Here is an 18,321-nt window from a genome sequence, read left to right as displayed (position 1 = left end):
GTAACTCCCATATCCCAACAATTCAAACTCTTTCGCCTACTTCCATTGTCAACTTTTTAGTAGTTCTGGCCTTCTTGGTGCTTATTCCTTCACTTCTCTGTTCTTTATTCATGACCCCAATGTCTTTTTTAGTGAAAATAAAGCTCCCCTCAAATCCCCTCCCCTCGCCACACCCCCCCTTGTCCCCTCTCTTCCCTGATTCCAGGTCCAGGATCCTTCCTTCTCTTTGGCCCACCTGCCATCTGGATGAACTCCTCCTTCGCTGTGCTCAACACCTTCACACGCAGTTCCATCCATTTTATCTCGCCAGCTTTTCCCCTCTAACAATGTAAAGTCCATGCCTTTGTCTCCCACACACCCTGCACCGTCTGGGAATCACGGAGTCAGGTCCTCCTGTAGACTTTCGTGAATGCGGGTGAGTTCTTCCAGCCTCCTCTCCAGCTCCTGGGCCTGCTGCCTCAACTCTCCCGCCGACTCAGCCTTTGCGCCCTCATGTAAGTGCTTTGACTCTTTCACTAGGTCCACTACATCCTTGAGAAGGAATACACCTGCCACAGCTGCCCTGGCTTCTTTGCTCATAAAGTCTTCAGAAAGGTGCTGCAGTATTCTGCTTTCACTTATGTCTGACTTCTGGATGTTCAAGTCCAAGGCCTCAGGTGTTGAAGGAGAATTAGATTCGTCCGCCTTGAAGACATCAGCTTTCTTCACAATACGTTCCAGGGATTCGAAGCACTTCCTTGCTAAGGAAGCAATTTCAGGTGTGCTGCGATGTAGAACCTCCTCAACCACCTTCTCTGTGTCACTGCCAGTTGACATTAGGCGGGTAGCTTCGGCTTTTGCTGAGTCATCCTTTGACATGTCCACGATGTTGGCAATCATACCGGCCACACTAGCTGCTATGCTCAGTCCCACTTCAGTTCCTGCAGGCACCAGACTAATACCTTCTGTGAATGGTGCCAGACACACCTCAGCGATGGGCAGAAGTTTAGATGCAGCACCGGTGCAAATGGCCACCACCTGGGTGATGATACAGTTCTTGTGCACCTTGTCAACCTCATCAGCAAGTGCGTAGAGCTTTCGTATGCGATCCTCAAGGTCCTGTTTGACCTGAGGAAACTCCTTCATAAACCTTTCCCTATGCTCCTGGTCTTCCACGCCCATGAATGTTTCCAGCTGGCTCAAGTTTGCATAGAGTGCATCTGCCTCATCCCTGTGATAATGAAGGACAGGGGATTAACGAAGGCAGGTGTATGAATTGCTAAAGCTGAGACCCCTGATTGGATGAGCTGGTGCAGGAAGCCCTGTCCTCTATGGTGGGAACGTGTGCATTTACTCGGAATCCCTCAGTTACTCCACATTGGCAGCCCCCAATCTGACTGGACGTGGTCACTAAGCCACACTGCCTTCCCTCTGGTCAGGGTTACTCCATGGAGAAGAGAAGAGGGTCCCACAGGGAGGTCAGGAGCCCTCCAGCTCACAGACAGGGTTGGAGGACATATTCATGCAGGGCCCTCTTCCCCCAGCAGAGAGGGGATCAAATCAGGGAAGGAAGAAATGTGCCCCCTGCCCCTGTACAGCCCTCCACGAGGCCCCTGGCCTCCTCAGTTCTGTGTCCAGATGTCTCAGTTGCCTCACTCTAGTCCAGCTCCACTGCCAAGCCTTCCTACCAGTCCTCCCACCTGGACCACCCTCGCTCCATCCAGACCCTGGGCTGTGATCCTGCTTAAAGCCTCTCTGGGCCTCTGGACAGGATGACTGCACCTGCTTCCTTGCCCTTGACCCTACAGTTCACCCCAAGGCCTTCACCATAGTCCTATCAGACGGACTTGCCATTCCATTGATGAGGGAGATGACATAAGCCCAGAGCCCCAGAGCCAGGCAGAGACATAGTCAGGATTCAACCCAACACGGTGCAGCTTCACTCCAGCTCTCCGCCTTCCAGGCCAGCAGGACCTTCAGAGTTTGTACAATCCCTTTCTTAGGGAGAGCAGGCTCTCTAGCCACAATCCCCAGGGACGCAAACTGTGCCAGGAATTTTCTGGCATGTCCCACAGGAAGTCCTGTGTGGCTCTCGTGTCCAACAAGAAGATGCTTGGGCCCTGACTATTCCCAGCATCTTTTTAAAGTTCATGTGAACTGCCCACCTACCATGTGTCAGTCATTAGGCTAAACAGTTTACCTGCATGATCTTATTCTCCTCACAATGAAATAGAATACATGAATAAGACAGAGAGTGGTAAAGTAATGGGCCCAAGGTCACATAACCTTCCCCTGCAGGCCTCATCTCTTCTCAACCTGGGGCCCATCTCTGACAACAAATGATATGAAGGAAATGTTGCTCATGGACTGTTGAGAAGGAACTTGATCAACCCCAAGCTCAGGATCCTCCCTGGAGGAGTGTGCCTGCCAGTGGAATCTGGATGCAGGGTAGATCAGGGTGACGATACAGGAATCCCCTGGAGGTTACCTGGACAGCTTGGCCGCAGCCACAAATCTCTTCCAGGCTTCATCACTCAGCAGGCAATGCAGTTTCTCTTTGTTCCATGGGTCCTTTAAATACTCAATGACATCAACAAAGTCTTTGCCCTCTAGATGGAAAGAAAAAACAATGAGGTTAGAACATATTGGGTAGAATGGAAATGGAATTGAGTATCTAATCTAATGAAAGGGTAATATGCAAATTGACCATCACTCTGTCACAAATATGGCAGTGCCTATAGCATCCTGGACCCGAGCCACAGAGGGAGGGAGGGTGTCTTGGCAGGCAGCACGCCTCCAGCCCAACGGACACAATGCAGGGCTGGGGATGTGTTCCCGGTGGCTGCCGCGGGGCTCAGAGCACACCCCCACCCCAGAGGACACAACCCAGGGGGGCCTCTGCTTGTGAGCTGTAGAGGAAACCTTTTCTGACCGCTCATTAGCTAAGCTCTCTGTATGCCGCCACTCACAGTGTTCTTGGTAAATTGGGTAATAAGAATCCAAAAAAGTGATCTAGGGTTTTTCACCACACTCCTAGAAGAAAAAACACTAAGTTCCGCTGCTGGTGGGGCTAAAAAAATGTCATATCGTGCCATAGCCAGTTTGGCTCACTGGATAGAGCTTTGGCCTGCCGACTGCAGGATCTCGGTCGATTCTGATCAAGGGCATGTACCTAGTTTGCAGGTTCCTCCCTGGCCAGGGCCCAGGTCAGGGCTCATGCAGGAGGCAAAGAATCAAAGTGTCCCTCTCACATTGAGGTTTCTCTCTGTCTTTTCCTCTCTCTTCCACGCTCTCTAAAAATCAATGGAAACATATCCTCAGGTGAAGATAAAAAAAAAAAAGAAAGAAAGAAATGTCAGATCCTATGAAAGACACATCTTGAAAATGCCTAAAGAAAGTTGTCATTTTTTTGTGGTGAAGGAATTGGAGTCCATGTTGATGAAAACACCTTGGCAGATGTGGCAGCTGGCAGTGGCTGCAGCAATGGGGTGATGGTGCTGGTGCCTTCCCCTGATCAGCCTGGTCACCTCCTGCAGAGGAAGGCCAGACTGTGGCTTAGGCTCTCTCCTCACGGGGAGCGGGCCTAAGCTGTCAGTAGGACATTCCCCGAGGGCTCCCAGTCTGTGAGAGGGGGCAGGCTGGGGTGAGGTTCCCCCACTTCCCAGTGCATGAATTTTGTTCACTGAGCCTCTAATAAACGAGGTGGTTAAATGTTCATCTTCCTGAGCAGCTGTCACCTGAGGGACTTTTTTTTTTTAATCTGGGGAATATTTGTTGAGTCACCTGGTGTTATAGAATGAACTGTCCACCCCCCAATTTATATATTGCTGGCCTGACACCCCATGTGACTGTACTTATTCATTTATTTTTTAATATATTTTTATTGCTTTTTAGAGAGAGAGGAAGGGAGAAGTATAGAGATAGAAACATTGATAAGAAAGAAGAATCAATCAGTTGCCGCTGCATGTGCACTCCTGTAGGTTGAGCCTGCAACCGAGGCATGTGCCCCGACGGGGAATCCAACCAGTGACCTCCTGGTTCATGGGTCAACACTCAACCACTGAGCCACAATGGCCTGGCCCCATGTGACTGTATATTATAATTAAGGTTAAATGAGCCATAAGAGTGAGACCTAATGCAATATGAATGTTATCCTTATGAGAAGAGGGTGATACACCAGTTCTCTACCTCTCCCACTTCTATTTATCTCTCTCTCTCTCTCTGTATAAATCAATAACTTTTATAAATCTTTTTCAAAATGTGTGACTCTCAGGGATTTGGAGACTCTGGAAATGCAGATAAGGGAATGGGGACTGGTGTATGTTTTGTGTATGCAGAGACATGGTCTAAATGTGTTTCCTGCCATATACAAACAAGACATATTATTCTTATTTCACAGACAAAGAAAGTGAAACTCAGACAGGAAAAGAAGCCCCAAGCCAAGAAGCAGAAAGCTTGAAGGTGGAATCCAAGGTCAACCATCAGACATTTCCTGACATTTGGTTGAAGCCTCCTTATGTTTCAAAAATTCATGTGATTCCTGCATTCTACCCTATAGTTCACCTATGGGATTTTTTTAAAACTTGAAAATAATGTTTCAGATCACACGCCATTGATGGAGTAAACCTACCAGGCAAAGAGGATGCTTCCTGCTACTCACAGACGCTTCACAGTGGGGAGTGGAGGGGGTGTCTTCAGGTGGGTGGGGGTTGGGCCTCAGCTCTAATCCTGTGATCAATCAGTATCACCTCTCCCCGCTCCAGGCTGGTCTCAGGGGCCACAGCTCCCCTGGGCACCATTGACCCCACCCTCGCCTACTTCTTAAACAATAGGTCATCTTGTTTATCCTCAGGAATCCACCAGCTCGAGTCCTCCCTCAGGGACCCCGGAGCCTGCTCAGGAGCTGCAGGCTTCTGAGCTGTCTTCTTCCTCCTTATGTAGCAACAGGAACAAGTTTTATCCTCTACTGGGGGGTGACATGGTTGCCTAGAAAATGCAGTGTTGATTTGGATGGGTGGAGGGTTGCTTTTTTTTTCCTTTTCTTGCTTTACCGACTGAGGGAGAAAGTAAACCAGCGCTTAGTTGGAGGGAGCCCAGAGCACTACCTCTGTGTATTTGTTGGCTAGGATGTGGGTGGGTGTGCGAAATAACAAAGCGGGCCTCTGCTGGGGTATCTGAGATCATCAGAAGAAGTTCCTGTCTGACAGTCACACCTGGTACACAGGTGTTTATAATTGGGAGCACAGGTCAGGGCCCCAGTATAGCTGTGGGAGGTGGCAGTGCTTTGGAGGGGAAGGTTTCCACAAGGAACTAGCAGGTTCCAAGTACAATAGACAAGAAATTCCCACCTCCCATGGGCTGTCCTGGCCTCAGTGGAGTCATTGCATGAGGTGCAGAAGATGGGAGGATATGAGCAGCTTGAGGAGAGAGCTAGAAGGAGGTCCCCACATAGACTTCTGGTTGAGGGGACTCCCCTTGCACCCTTTTGGGGATTTGAGGACACTCATCGATCCCCTTTAAGGTTCTTGATTCCTGTGTAGCTTAACCCAGTTTGGAGGTGCCTCCCTCAATTCCAGATCATGAGCAGGAACCAGCTAGAGAGGAGGAAGCTGACTACCTGGGCAGTTCCTGTCAGCTTCTGAGGTCATGGTGTCAGCAGTGGGATCTCAGAGTTTCCTCTTCAGCTCACCAGTCCGTGTCCAGCTGGAAGGAGGTGTTGCTTCACCCTTGGGAAGAGAAAACAAATTGTGGGGTCGAAGGTGAGCCAGCTGTACAACTGGGAGCAGAGAAGGGCTTCGTTTCTGGTGTTTCTTTCAGGGAAGGCCTCAAATGCCAAGATGGACTTAGTCCATTGTGTTTCCCTGTCTGCCGGGCTATGCCAGCTGCTCGTTAAGAGAAGGTACTCACCTCACTCCAGCCCACTGCAAGCCAAGTGACAGTCCGTTGTCCTGTGGGGGCACAAGGAGAAGACCATCAGACAAGGAAACACAGCTGAGGAGTAATAAAACCGAAGAAACATTAAAACCAGACATGAAAGATGGGAAGGAAAGATGGGAAGGAATGTTTTGGAAATGACTTGAGGTTGGGGACATTTGTGTTTACTGATCACTACAGCTAATATTGATGGTGTGTCTACCACAGGCTCCTTACCTGTTCCCTCAGCAAATACTCTCCCATTCCACGTGGTGGGCGCCATTGTGGCTCCCATTGGAACGTGGAGGAAACCACCACAAAATCTAGGTTTTCACCTAAACTCGGGTTAGCCCGAGTTCCACAGTAGTGCTAGAGCTAGGACTCCAACTCAAGTCTTCCTGATCCCAATCCCATGTTTGTGAAGACTACGCTCTACTCCCTTTTATATACAAATATGTTTATTAATGTGTCTGTGTTACTTGCAAATGACTCTTCTCATTCCCAAACGCAGTCTTGCATCCTATGCCAAGTCTCTGTGTTGATAAATTCCTGGGGCTGTGGCTTCCCAAGCCTGCACCCTTCTTGCTTCTGCAAGACCCTCATACCCTAAGGCCCTGGGGTCCTGCAGTCCTGGCCCCAGCCCTGCAGCCCTGCTGTGGGCTGCCCAGCCCTCCTGGCGCTGCCCTGTCCTCTCTGCTGCCCACGCCCACCGGTGGACCTTAGCTTGTTTCCAGTTCTTTATGAAAATAGTGCAGAGACAATCCTCGGGCATAGAAGCTCATCTGCATTTGAGATTGCTTCCCTTAAATATTTAATAAATAGAATGACTGGGACAGAGGGTATCGCCATGTAAAAATTCCTTTATGCCTAGAGCCACACTCTAATGCAAACAAATTGCACCAATTTACATTTATGCTCATAGGACAGTGGTTGGCAAACCTCTGCTCACGAGCCACATGCTGCTCCTTGGCTCCTTGAGTGTGGCTCTTCCACAAAATACCACTTGGGGGCGCGCACATACAGTGCGATTGAAACTTCGTGGCCCATGCGCAGAAGTGGGTTTTTGGCCTGGGTGAGTCTATTTTGAAGAAGTTGCTTTAGCAGAAGTGGGGGTGTAGGTCGGGCGACTGCATGTGGCTCGTGAGCCGCGGTTTGCCGACCACTGTCATATTATATGAAATGCCCATCTTTTCCATCTTTCAGTTCATAGTACTTTTTAAACACACACACACACACACACACACACACACACACACACACACACAATCTTTCTTTTAAGAATTCTTTTATTAGGCTAAAAAAAAGGGCACAACATAAAATTTACCACCCTAACCATTTTTAAGGGTACCTTTCAACATGTTAAATTATATTTGCACAGGTGTGCAACCAATCTCCAAAACACTCTTCAACTTATAAAACAGAAAATTTCTACCCACTAAACAATAACTCCCCAACTGATCCCCTGCAAACTGCCATTCTACTTCCCATCTCTACGGATTTAAGTGCTTCATATAAGTGGAATCACACAATGTTTCTCTTCCTGAGACTGCTTTATTTCACTTAGCATAGTGTCCTCAAGGGTCATGCATGTTGGAACATGGGCCAGCATGCCCTTCCTTTTTAAGGTTATAAGTTCTTTTAAAAAGGATTTTCTGCAAATATATTTGAACCAAACTGCACAAGATCTAAAATGCTCTGGAAAATAACATTTTCTCAGCTTCTTCTATGCATCTGAAATAGAGGAGCGGATGTAAGGAAGGTTACATGAAGTTGGGAGAAAGCAGGTTGGGATTGGATTACAGGACAGTCCACAAGAGTGTGTTCTCTTTAAAAAAAAAAACAACCAAAAAATGTTTTATTGACTTTACAGACAGGAAGGGAATGGAAGAGAGAGATGGAAACATTGATGAGAGAGAAGCATCAAGTGGCTGCCCCCTACATGCCCTCTGCTGGGTTTTGAGCCCACAATCCGAGCATGTGCCCTGAATAGGAAACCAACTGGTGACCTATTCATTCATGGGCCAACACTCAACCACAGAGCCACACCGGCCAGGCAAGATTGTGCTCTCTTGAGAGTGGTTATTTCCAAGGTGTGTTCACCTAGACGTACAGAAATAATGGACAGGGCTTGCTTAAGGAAAACAAACCTTTTACTAAAAAGTATAAGCCTGGGATGTTACCTCCCACCATTACCTGCCCAGCGAGAAATTTATGATCACATCACTCTGTGAGGTTACTTGGCATAGAACCCATTTCTCATCCACGCTCCCCCATTTGATCACAAGTCAGTTTGAAGGATGCGTGGATGACCAACCTTTTGGTTGGATAGCGTGGTCTCCCAGCACTAGGAGGGCTCTGTCCTAGGAAGTGTCAGTGCCCACCTTGTCTTGGTGACCATTGGGATGGGGCCATACTGTAATCAGGGGCTCTGTGTTGAGGCCAAATTTTCCCAAAATGGGACGGGCAGGGAAAGGGGAGGCAGTCAGGTCTTATGGCCTTCATTGTGAAGTCACACTCTGGGCCTGGCTGGGTAGCTCAGTTGGTTTAAGCGTCGATCCAGTATGCCAAGTTTGTGGGTTCGAACATACAACGCACATATGAATGGCACACACACAAATCAATCAATGAATGCATAAGTGGAACGATTGATGTTTCTCCCTCTCAATATCAAATCAATAATCAAAAACACTCTGGATCATTTCTGTTCTGTGAACTATCATGATGGGAACAGACCTCTCCATGGAGAGGATTCTCTCAGTTCTGCCTGGGACTGTCTTGCCTTGGAGCCCAGGGAAGAAAGGAAATGCTGATTGCCTTTAGGGGTTATTTTGATAAGGCAAACAGCATTTATCAACTACCCCTCCTGAGACCTGCCTGAAACAGATAGAAAAGGGACTTGTAGTGTAATTATAGCCAATGGTAACGTGGCTATTGTGCATGGTCTTTGCTCTGCCCGGGAAGGCTCTATGACTTTACAACTAATAACTCACATTCTTCAAACAACCTTTGAACTGTTTACCATTTATATCTGAAAGCACAGGGCCAGGTCTATTCTCTGCTGCCGCTCCTGTCCCCAGGCACCCGCTGCCCACCTGGCACCGCTGGCTAAAGCCTGGGGTGTGTCCATGATGGGGACACAGAACAACCAGCCACTGGACCACACAGCACAGCCCATTTCGCTCACAACTGAGTTATTCCATTAGGCTTACTTGTCAATCTTAATGCAAAAATGATGACTCGGATATCACACAAATTACCCCACTGATATAACGTTCTTTTGACAGTTCTACCAGCTTTCTGAGAGTTCCATTTATTTCCTCCTGTCTCCTTCCTGCAGCCATCCTATTTTATATATGAAGGAAGACAGAGGAAGAGATGAATGTGAAAAACATGGGTGCCTGTGAAAATCTGATTCTGACGCCTGGCCTTGAGCAGGCCATCTCAAAGCTGGCCCTCCTCCGGGGGTGGGGCGCCCAGGTCTGCAGCACAGGCCCAGCTCTATCCAGGCCTCCCACTCCTGCTCACTAATGGCTGCCAGGTGCTATGCTTCCTGCAACAGAGGCTCCTTGAAGGCTGTAGGTACCCATTGAATATGCCCTGCATTAGGCAGCAGACACAGATGCAGAGGAAGAAGAGGAGGAGAGGGAGAAGAAACAAAAAGCTTCCACAGGCCTGGCTGGTGTGGCTCAGTGGTTGCAGTATCAGCCCGTGCACTGACGGGTCAAGGATTCGATTCCTGGTCAAGGGCACTGATCTGGCTTATAGGTTCTATCCACTAACCAAGTTGGGCACAGTGCAGGTGGGGGAGGCAACAGGTTGATGTACCTCTCTCAGACTGATGTATCTCTACCCCTCTCTCTCCCTCCTTTCCACTCTCTCTAAAAATCAATGGAAAAAATATCATCAGGTGAGGATTAAAAAATTAAAAACTAACAATAAAAGTGTGGTTTGGGGGGTGGTGAGATGTTAAAACTCATGTTGAGTTGCAGAAAGATTGCTAATCAAGACACAAATCCCAGAAGCATTAAGGGAAACTGTGATTGATGTGTCCTCTTCAAAACTACAAACTGCAAAGGCTGCCATCAGCCAACTCAGACCACGAGTGGCCAGGGCCACTGTGTGCAGCAGGTTCGTGGACCACAGTGAATCGCTGTGCACAGTACACAGGAACCTACACATCAACATGGAGAGACTGAACCCAAATTCTTAAACGTGGGGAGACACAGGAACAAATCCTTCTCAGGGAAGGCGCTTGCCCAGTGTCAGGCAGCTCCTGAGGGCAGAGTAGAGGCCCACACCTCCTGGTGCTGGTGGCTAAGGAGGGAAATGTGGTTTCAATAATGCAACAGCTCCCAGGTGTGTCTCTGCTACAGACACAGGGATCTGGGCTCAGTCTCCTCCACCTGTACTCCGTCCACAGTCGGTGTTTTAAGAAGGAAAACCGGGTCATGCCACACGCCTGCCGAAGACTCTAGGTCAGAGATTCTCCCCAACTCTGGACACACAGGAACACCTCTTATGTCTCCCATCCCCCCAAGGTCCTCAGTGAGGGCCGGCCAAGAGCAGGGAGGCAGAGCCCGCCCATCTTCCTGCTCAGTCTCCCTTCATGGCACCCGGGGCAAGTCAATCCCCTCTCAGGGCCTCAGTTTCCCCACAGGGAAAGGTACTCAGGTCAAAGGGTGGGTGAAACAATACCTAGATTCATGCAGTCTCAAAGGAAATCCTTTGCCCCATCAGCCTCAGCAGCAGCCCCAGGGGTAGCCTCAGGGCATCCAGGCCACAAGGAACACAGATTCTTACTCACCTACCATCCGCACCCCCTCTGCCTCCTCCACATCCCCCACCATCCACCTCCTCTGCCTCCTCCACATCCCCCCACACCCACCTCCTCTGCCTCCTCCACATCCCCCCACACCCACCTCCTCTGCCTCCTCCACATCCCCCAACACCCACCTCCTCTGCCTCCTCCACATCCCCCCACACCCACCTCCTCTGCCTCCTCCATATCACCCCTACATCCCCCTTCCGCTGCAGTCACTGGCTCCTGTCTCAGGTAGCACAAGACTGTGCTCAGCTGGAGGGGTCATTGGGTACCCACCTGAGCAGTGTCCCCTTCCTGTCCACTGCTAAGAACTCAGGGGAAGAGAGGAACCCTCAGACTAACCTGGGTACCAAACGGGGCTCTGCCCCTGCTTACATGCACCCTTGGGCTCACTACTCCCCTCCGATCCCCCCGAGTTTCAGTTTACCTCATGTATAAAAGAGTGACAATATCCTTGTCTTAGAAAGTGTTTTGAGGATGAGAAGATGGTTGGGGGGGGGGCAGGGGGTTCCTACCCTCCCAACTTACCAAGTATCTCCCTCTGGCTGATTTGGAACAAGACCCACTTGCTGGTAGCTGTGCGGAACCACTCTGAGGCTGTGTCTGCACAAACACCAGACACACCTGGGGCCAAGGTACCTGGAAAGTAAAAATGAAAGCAAATGCCCAGGTTCTGAGAAGCTTGGGATCAAGCACATTATCCAACCCTGGACAGGCACCACCCTGGGCCATCCCCGCCCTGCCTGCTGACGCCTTAGAGCAACCCCAGGTCTGACCTCCCAGGTCCTTCTCCGCTCAGCCCATCCTGCCTCCTTCGGGTTTCTAGAAGGAAGACCTGCCACAGACAGAGGGATCCTGGGCAAATTACTCCCTCCACCCCATGGGCTTGTCCCCAGACCCCTCCTCTCTCATCCTCACCCACACACCCCAAATGCCCCCCTTAGTCACCCTTCTGTCCCAGCGATGAGCACCTCCCTGAGCACAGCACATGCTCACTGCTTCCCTGCATTGCCTTGGTCCCTGCTCCTATTGCAGGCCCCGCCCAGGAATTTTCCAGACATTTGCTTTTGTAGGTCCTTCTGTTGCAGAAGACCAAAGAAAAACCAAGTGATGCTTTAAAGAATAGGAGGGACACTGTTTAATACACCCGCGGACTCAGGGAATAACTTTCCAAATCTGAGTGCAAAAACTTGCATGGGGCTTTCCTTTATATCTCCCTGTGGTCTTTGTCCCGCAAATATGGATGAAGCTTCCGGTCCTTTTCGTAGGCCTTGCAAGAAGGCCCCCAGGTGTTGGGGGTCTCCAGGCCATATCTGATGGTCTGGCCTGGCACCAGCGTTAATAACCCTCCCTCCGGGTCAGTGCACTGTTCACATTAACAGGCTCTGCAAGACCAGTATCTGGGAAGGAGGTAGTGACTTAATTATAGGTTATCAAGAATGTACACTGAGCTTGCTGGCATGGGTTCAGATCACTAGCCCCCAAATATCAGAATTACATTGGAATTAGCCCTTTTTAGCCTTCTAACTTCTGCCAGGAGCCCCTGCTGCTCCCACCTGGAACAACATGCTCATCCTTCAAAGCCCAACTCTGGGATCACCTCCTCTGAGAAGCCCTCTGGCATCTCCCCCTCCCAGAGACCACTGTCCCCTGCAGGCTCTGCTCCCCTGGCACCTGGGGGAGGCCCAAGGCCTCTGAGTCCGCATCTCCCCTGACCCTTTAGATCAGGCCTCCCTGAACCTGTCCCTGGTGGCAGGGTCAGTGCCTCGGAATCACGGCAACCTGTCCAAGGAGGCCATCCCAGGTGGTCATGGCCGTCTGTGGGAGCACAAGTTTGTGGGCGTTGGCAGAGAGAAGCCGCTGTTCCCTCTCTGGCCCCTTTCCTCTTGACAGCAGATCTCTCTATAGGAAGCCCAGTGGGGTGCCACGGCCTCCTCCCCCACTTTTCAGGGAGGAGGGCAGAGTGATGATGGTATTGCATGAGGGCTTCACATACTCACCAGGGCTTCACATACTCACCCAGCAGAGGCCTGGTCTCAGAGAAGAGGAAGCCAAAGTGAGGGGAGAGGCGGACCTTGCACCAGGTGACTCAGGGGCGGGGCCAAGACTCAGAGCAAGTGTCACAGTTGGCCTCTGGCCCTTGTTTAAAAGTTACTTTTTGTCTTGTTTTTCCTGTAACCTGCCTTCCTCCTGGTTCCTCCCCCTTTCATTAGCCTGACTGCGTATGGTCACCCCCACACCCTGGGAGGAGCAGAGTCATGCCAGACCCACAGGGGCGGAGTCCCGTTGTCCAAAGGGTCCTCTGATAAGAACGCAGAAAGGACTCCAGACGGACGTCCGTGGCCTCGGTGAACACAGTCTCCTGGCGGGACAACTGGAAAGCGGGGGGCACAAAGCCACATGAGGTGAGATGGGCGCCTCTTGGCATGAGCTGAGATCACCCCACTTAGGGACCCAAAAGACCCAGTGACTATTCAGTAGGGCAAGGCTGGACCCCCGACATCACAAGAAAGGTCACTTGGGATGACGACAGCTCGGAGTTGGGGTCTTGGACAAATTCTTTGGTCAATAAGCCATCTCAGCCCACTGTGAGGAAAACCCCCACTCTGGGGGAAAGTAACCCCAAAATCACAGGGACGGGGTCCGGCATGTGCCACCAGCATCACCTGGTGGAGGCTGGAGGAGTCACAGCTGGAGGCACTCAGCCAGCACCCTCACCCCAGCCTGGCCCAGTCTCTCCAACACGTGGGGAGGGGAGCTTGGCTCAGACACGCTGGACACAAAGAGTTTTGTGTCCAGAGCAGGGCCCTGTCTCCCTGTCCTCCTCCTGTTTATAGGCCAGTGGGGTGGGCAGGGAGCAAATAACCCAGAGGGCTGGGGCCGTCATCAGAGTGGCTCGCCGATGGAACTTGGGCTGCAGAGCGCAGGGCACTGCTCTCCATGCCAACAGCACCTGCCGACCTCACGGGAAGTGGCCACTGGCCTCAGCCCTCATTGCCAGGCTGCGAGCATCATCCATATTATCCCGAAGCTCAGCCCTAGTTCCCTGAGCCCCACAGGCCCCAGGGTGCCCCTGCTTCATGCGTGTGGCCAGGTGAGAGGAGCGAGACACACGTGAAGCTCCCTTGTCAATGGCAAAGTCCTTCAGAATGAGGACCAGGCGTTGCTCATCTTCTCCTCCCCAGGGGCAGACAAGGACTGGACACTCAGAAAACACTATGTGGCCCCTGCAGGTTCGGCTCAGTGGATAGAGCCTCAGCCTGGGGACTGAAGGGTCCCAGGTTTGTTTCCAGTCAAGGGCACATGCCTGGGTTGTGGGCTCCCAGTGGGGGGCATGCAGGAGGCAGTTGATAAATGATTCTCTCCCATCAATGATGTTTCTATCTCTCTCTCCCCCTCCCTTCCTCTCTGAAATCAATAAGAATATATGTTTATTTTAAAAAGGAAGCCACCATCGGCCCCTCCCTGCTTAGGCTCCTGGCCTCCTGTCACTGCTGATGTGGAAGCAGCAGCTCCATGGCACTGTCCTCCTGGTCCCCGGGCTGCAGACCCACAGCTCCATCAGGTGCTGTCCTCAAAGAGCTCACATTGCGGGAGCGAGACCCACCATACACCTGACACAGCCGTGTGGTGACAGAGGACAGCCCAGCCTGGCGGGACAGGGACAGGAAGGGCTGCCAATGCAGCGACATTGGAGCTGAACCCTGGAGGGTTAGCCGGTGGGCAGTGAGGAAGGGCGTCTGAGGTAGGACGGACAGACAGTGTGAGTAAGTGGGGCAGGCCCACAAGACGCAGACCTTTCCAATGCATGAACCCATGATGCGGGCTATTGCCCAGCTAGCACATAAAGATTTTAAAGTGATGGACAAAACTACCCTCTTTCCATTCCCACCCCTCCCTACCCTTTGGTGCCTGCTGCTGCTCACCTGTAAGTGAGCCCAATGGAAGGGTAAAAGCACGAAGATCCCTTTAAGATGTCACGTCAGGGAACTGGCACCTTTGTTCATCCTGTCAAGGTCATCTTTCACGTTCAATTTAAACAAAAGTCAGATGTTGGAGGAACCAAGATGGCGTCATAGGTAAAGACCTGAACTTGCTGCCTTGCACAACCACATCAAAACTACAACTAAAAGACAAAATGGACATCATCCAGAACCACGGGAAGGCTGGCTAAGTGGAAGTCCGACAACTAGAGGAAAAGAGAAAAGGGCATCTAGACTGGTAGGAAGTACAGACGAGCGGGTACGGAGGCATGTGAAACTGGCTGGCAACTGGGTGTGCTGTGGTCTTTTTCAATTGGGAGGGAGATACAAACTCCCCAGTGCTCTGAACTCCAGTTCTGGGCAAGACTCTGGGGACACAGACTCATACGGGAAGAAACTGGACTGTCTGGCATCGGGCCGGAATGTGAGGGCAGCTTTCTCTCAGAGGTGCTCGCAGCGTTCATTGTTCCTGCACGGGGCCATGAGACAAAGAGACCCAGGGACCTCTTTGGGACAGGGCCCAGCAACCATTGCTGTTCGCACAGCCCCATGATTTCCTGAGATCCCGCCCCACCCAATTTACAACCCCACTCAAGCTGTGCGCAGAGGCTTTTGCATATGAATGGCCTGGCTTTTTGCAATCTATAGTCTAACAAACTGCAGCTGGGTCAAAGAACCCCATGACTTCCAATAGAAGGCCTAAGGCTCCACAGCAGCTTGCATTGCTTTACAGCTGGGCCTCATCTGGGCACCTCCAAACCCCAAACAAAGAGGAGGAATCTGCAGATCTCTCTGTAGCTCCTGCTGAGTAGCCTCAGGCGGTGGCTGACTTTGCACCTCCTCGGAGATCCAAGAGCCAGTGTACCCAGTGGTCAGAGTGAGACCACACCAGATTACAACTCTTCAGATCCATAAGAGACACACTCAGGGGACAGACTCAGTGAGCACCAAAGCCCCACTGAAGCAAGTCCTGCCCCATAAGGGTGTTTCCAGCACAGCAGTTCTCCCATTGTAGACACAACTGGTCCTCACAGCCAATTGGTCTGGAGGTCAATTCCTCCCAGTGATACCAACCGCAATCAAGGCTTAATTACAACAAGACTGTGCACACAGCCCACAAAGGGGTGCACCAAGGGCGTCCACCTCAGGTAACGGGAGGCTGAGCCACTGGGCCCTATAGGACACCTAGCACACAAAGCCACTCTATCAACACAGGGAAGCAGTCAAACTATGGAGACAAAGAAACATGTCACGAATGAAAGAAATGGAGGAAAGCAAACTACTGGATATAGAGTTCAAAACAACGGTTATAAACTTATTCAAGAATCTTCTAGAAACCTCTGAGAAATTTAGTGAGACCTGCAAGGATATGAAAAAGGACCAATTAGAAATTAAGCATACACTGACTAAAATAAAGAATAATATACAGTGACCTAACAGCAGACTAGAGGATCCCAAGAATCAAGTCAAAGTTTTGAAATACAAAGAAGCAAAAAAGTACCAACCAGAAAAACAAAAAGAAAAAAGAATCCAAAATATGAAGATAGTGTAAGGAGCCTCTGGGACAACTTCAGCAGTACCAACACCAGAATTATGGGGGTGCCAGAAGAAGAGAGAGAGCAAGATATTGAAAACCTTTTTGAAGAAATAATGACAGAAAACTTCCCCTACTTGGTGAAAGAAATAGACTTACAAGTTCAGGAAGCGTAGAGAACCCCAAACAAAAGGAATCCAAAGAGGACCACACCAAGACACATCATAATTAAAATGCCAAGAGCAAAAGACAAAGAGAGAATATTAAAAGCAGCAAGAGAAAAACAATTAGTTACCTACAAGGGAATAGGTAACTAATGACTGTCAGCTGATTTCTCAAGAGAAACTATGCAGGCCAGAAGGGAGTGGCAAGAAATATTCAAAGTGATGAATAGCAAGAACCTACAACCAAGATTACCCAGCAAAGCTATCATTTAGAATTGAAGGTCAGATAAAGAGCTTCACAGATAAGAACAAGCTAAAGGAGTTCATCACAGCCAAACCAGTATTATATGAAATGCTGATGGGTATTCTTTAAGAAGAGGGAGAAGAAGAAAAAGGTAAAGATAAAAATTATGAACAACAAAGTGCCAACAAATACATATCTATCAACAAGTGAATCTAAAAATCAAGTGAATAAAAAATCTGATGAACAGAATAAACTGGTGTATATAATAGAATCAGGGGCATAGAAAGGGAGTGGACTGACAATTCGTGGCGGGTAAAGAGGTGTGTGGGGTGCGGGAAGAGACTGGACAAAAATCGTACACCTATGGACGAGGACAATGGGGGGGTGGTGAGGAAGGGCATGGGGTGTTGTGGGAACCAGGTGGAGGGGAACTATGGGGAGAAAAAAGAGGGAAAACTGTAATAATCTGAACAATAAAGACTTATTTAAAAAAAAAAGAAAGAAAGAAAAGGCAGATGCTAATGTTTTTCTTATTACAAGATCATTTCTTTTTAGAATGCATGGTTATTTTTCCTTCCTCTGTCTAGTTTAGTGGTGGAAAGATTGAGGATTGGGGCTCAAAGGACCCTGTATTTGAGTCTCAATTCTACCACTTACTAGCTCTGGTCTTGACCTTCAGTCTCCCTTAGCGTCAGTCCCTTTGAAGCATAATAGTAATCCCTCCTTTGGAAAAACTGCTGCTTGAAACTGCTATTTTAGAATTCTCTGCTGTTTTGAAATTCTCTGCTATTTTTTCCCTCTGTTATTTTTAGACTGTAAAATAACTTTGTCTTTTGCTTGAATCGAAAAGATAAACTTAATTGTCTGAGCTCGCAAACTAGACATCTAACATAAGGGACTGATATGCTGATATTGATTCCAGGTGCCTGAATAGATATGATACTCAAGGTTACAGGTGTCTGTATAGATATGATATGTACTCAAGGTTACAAGCTGTCTGCAAAAATAACTTACACAAAGAACTAGAAGGATATAAAAAGGAAATACTCCTTCTTGTGTTTGTTCAGAATTTAACAGAGGTAATCTGCTCTGAACCTGCATTCAATAAAAGACTCCTAATTAATTGGCTTGTTAAGGCATCTGGTATCTAGCTCACTGATTTGAGATACAACACCTTCATCTCTATTAATGAGACTAATTATACTACACAGGTCTGTATTACCAAATACACAGGGCTGTGGTGGGGATTAATAAGAAAACATTTGCCAAAGAACCTTGTATAATGCCTGAAGCATATTAAGCACTCAATAAGTGGTATTTAATATTGTTAATAATTATTCTAGCTTATATGAGAAGTTAAAGATATGCACCTTTCACAGTGCTCTACAAATAGTACCATGTTTCCAAGGGTTTTGATTGTATCAGCCAGGATAGTCTAGGTTTTGCTGCACTAACAAACACTCTCCACATGAGCCACAAAGGTACCTCCTGATCACCATGCAGTCTGCTCCTGTAGTCCTCTCTCCCAGACCCAGGAAATTGGAGCAGCCAGTCTCGGGATCATTGCCGGCAGAGGAAAGGGGTCTTCTGTCAGCATTAGATGCTGTGGCTTAGAATTGACACATATTACTTCCATTCAAAAGTCAGTGGTCAGCGGCTGGCATGGCTCATTGGTTGAGCAT

At 49.3% G+C, this 18,321-nt stretch overlaps 1 protein-coding gene across 1 annotated transcript; it reads right to left on the bottom strand.

Annotated features, from left to right (window-relative positions):
• Positions 1-271: 271 nt before the first annotated feature.
• On the bottom strand, positions 272-11,354 carry LOC307102448 (apolipoprotein L2-like). Its single transcript, XM_079776015.1, has 5 exons — positions 11,243-11,354; positions 5,887-5,927; positions 5,597-5,705; positions 2,468-2,588; positions 272-1,210 (listed from the first exon to the last, which is right to left on the bottom strand). Exons 3-5 carry the CDS (start codon positions 5,625-5,627, stop codon positions 376-378), a joined length of 987 nt encoding a protein of 328 aa, XP_079632141.1. The 5' UTR covers positions 5,628-5,705; positions 5,887-5,927; positions 11,243-11,354; the 3' UTR covers positions 272-375.
• Positions 11,355-18,321: the final 6,967 nt, after the last annotated feature.

This window comes from Cnephaeus nilssonii (assembly GCF_951640355.1).
Source record: "Cnephaeus nilssonii genome assembly, chromosome: 6".
NCBI lineage: Eukaryota > Metazoa > Chordata > Mammalia > Chiroptera > Vespertilionidae > Cnephaeus > Cnephaeus nilssonii.
This window is presented reverse-complemented; position numbering and strand designations above follow the sequence as displayed.

Excerpts from the sequence above, each read along its gene's own strand:
- LOC307102448 (XM_079776015.1), bottom strand. The coding sequence starts at position 5,627 with ATGACCTCAGAAGCTGACAGGAACTGCCCAG. Across the intron at positions 2,589-5,596 it reads AGCTGACAGGAACTGCCCAG|AGGGCAAAGACTTTGTTGAT; the intron begins GTAGTCAGCTTC and ends CTTTCCATCTAG. Across the intron at positions 1,211-2,467 it reads GCTGCGGCCAAGCTGTCCAG|GGATGAGGCAGATGCACTCT; the intron begins GTAACCTCCAGG and ends TCATTATCACAG.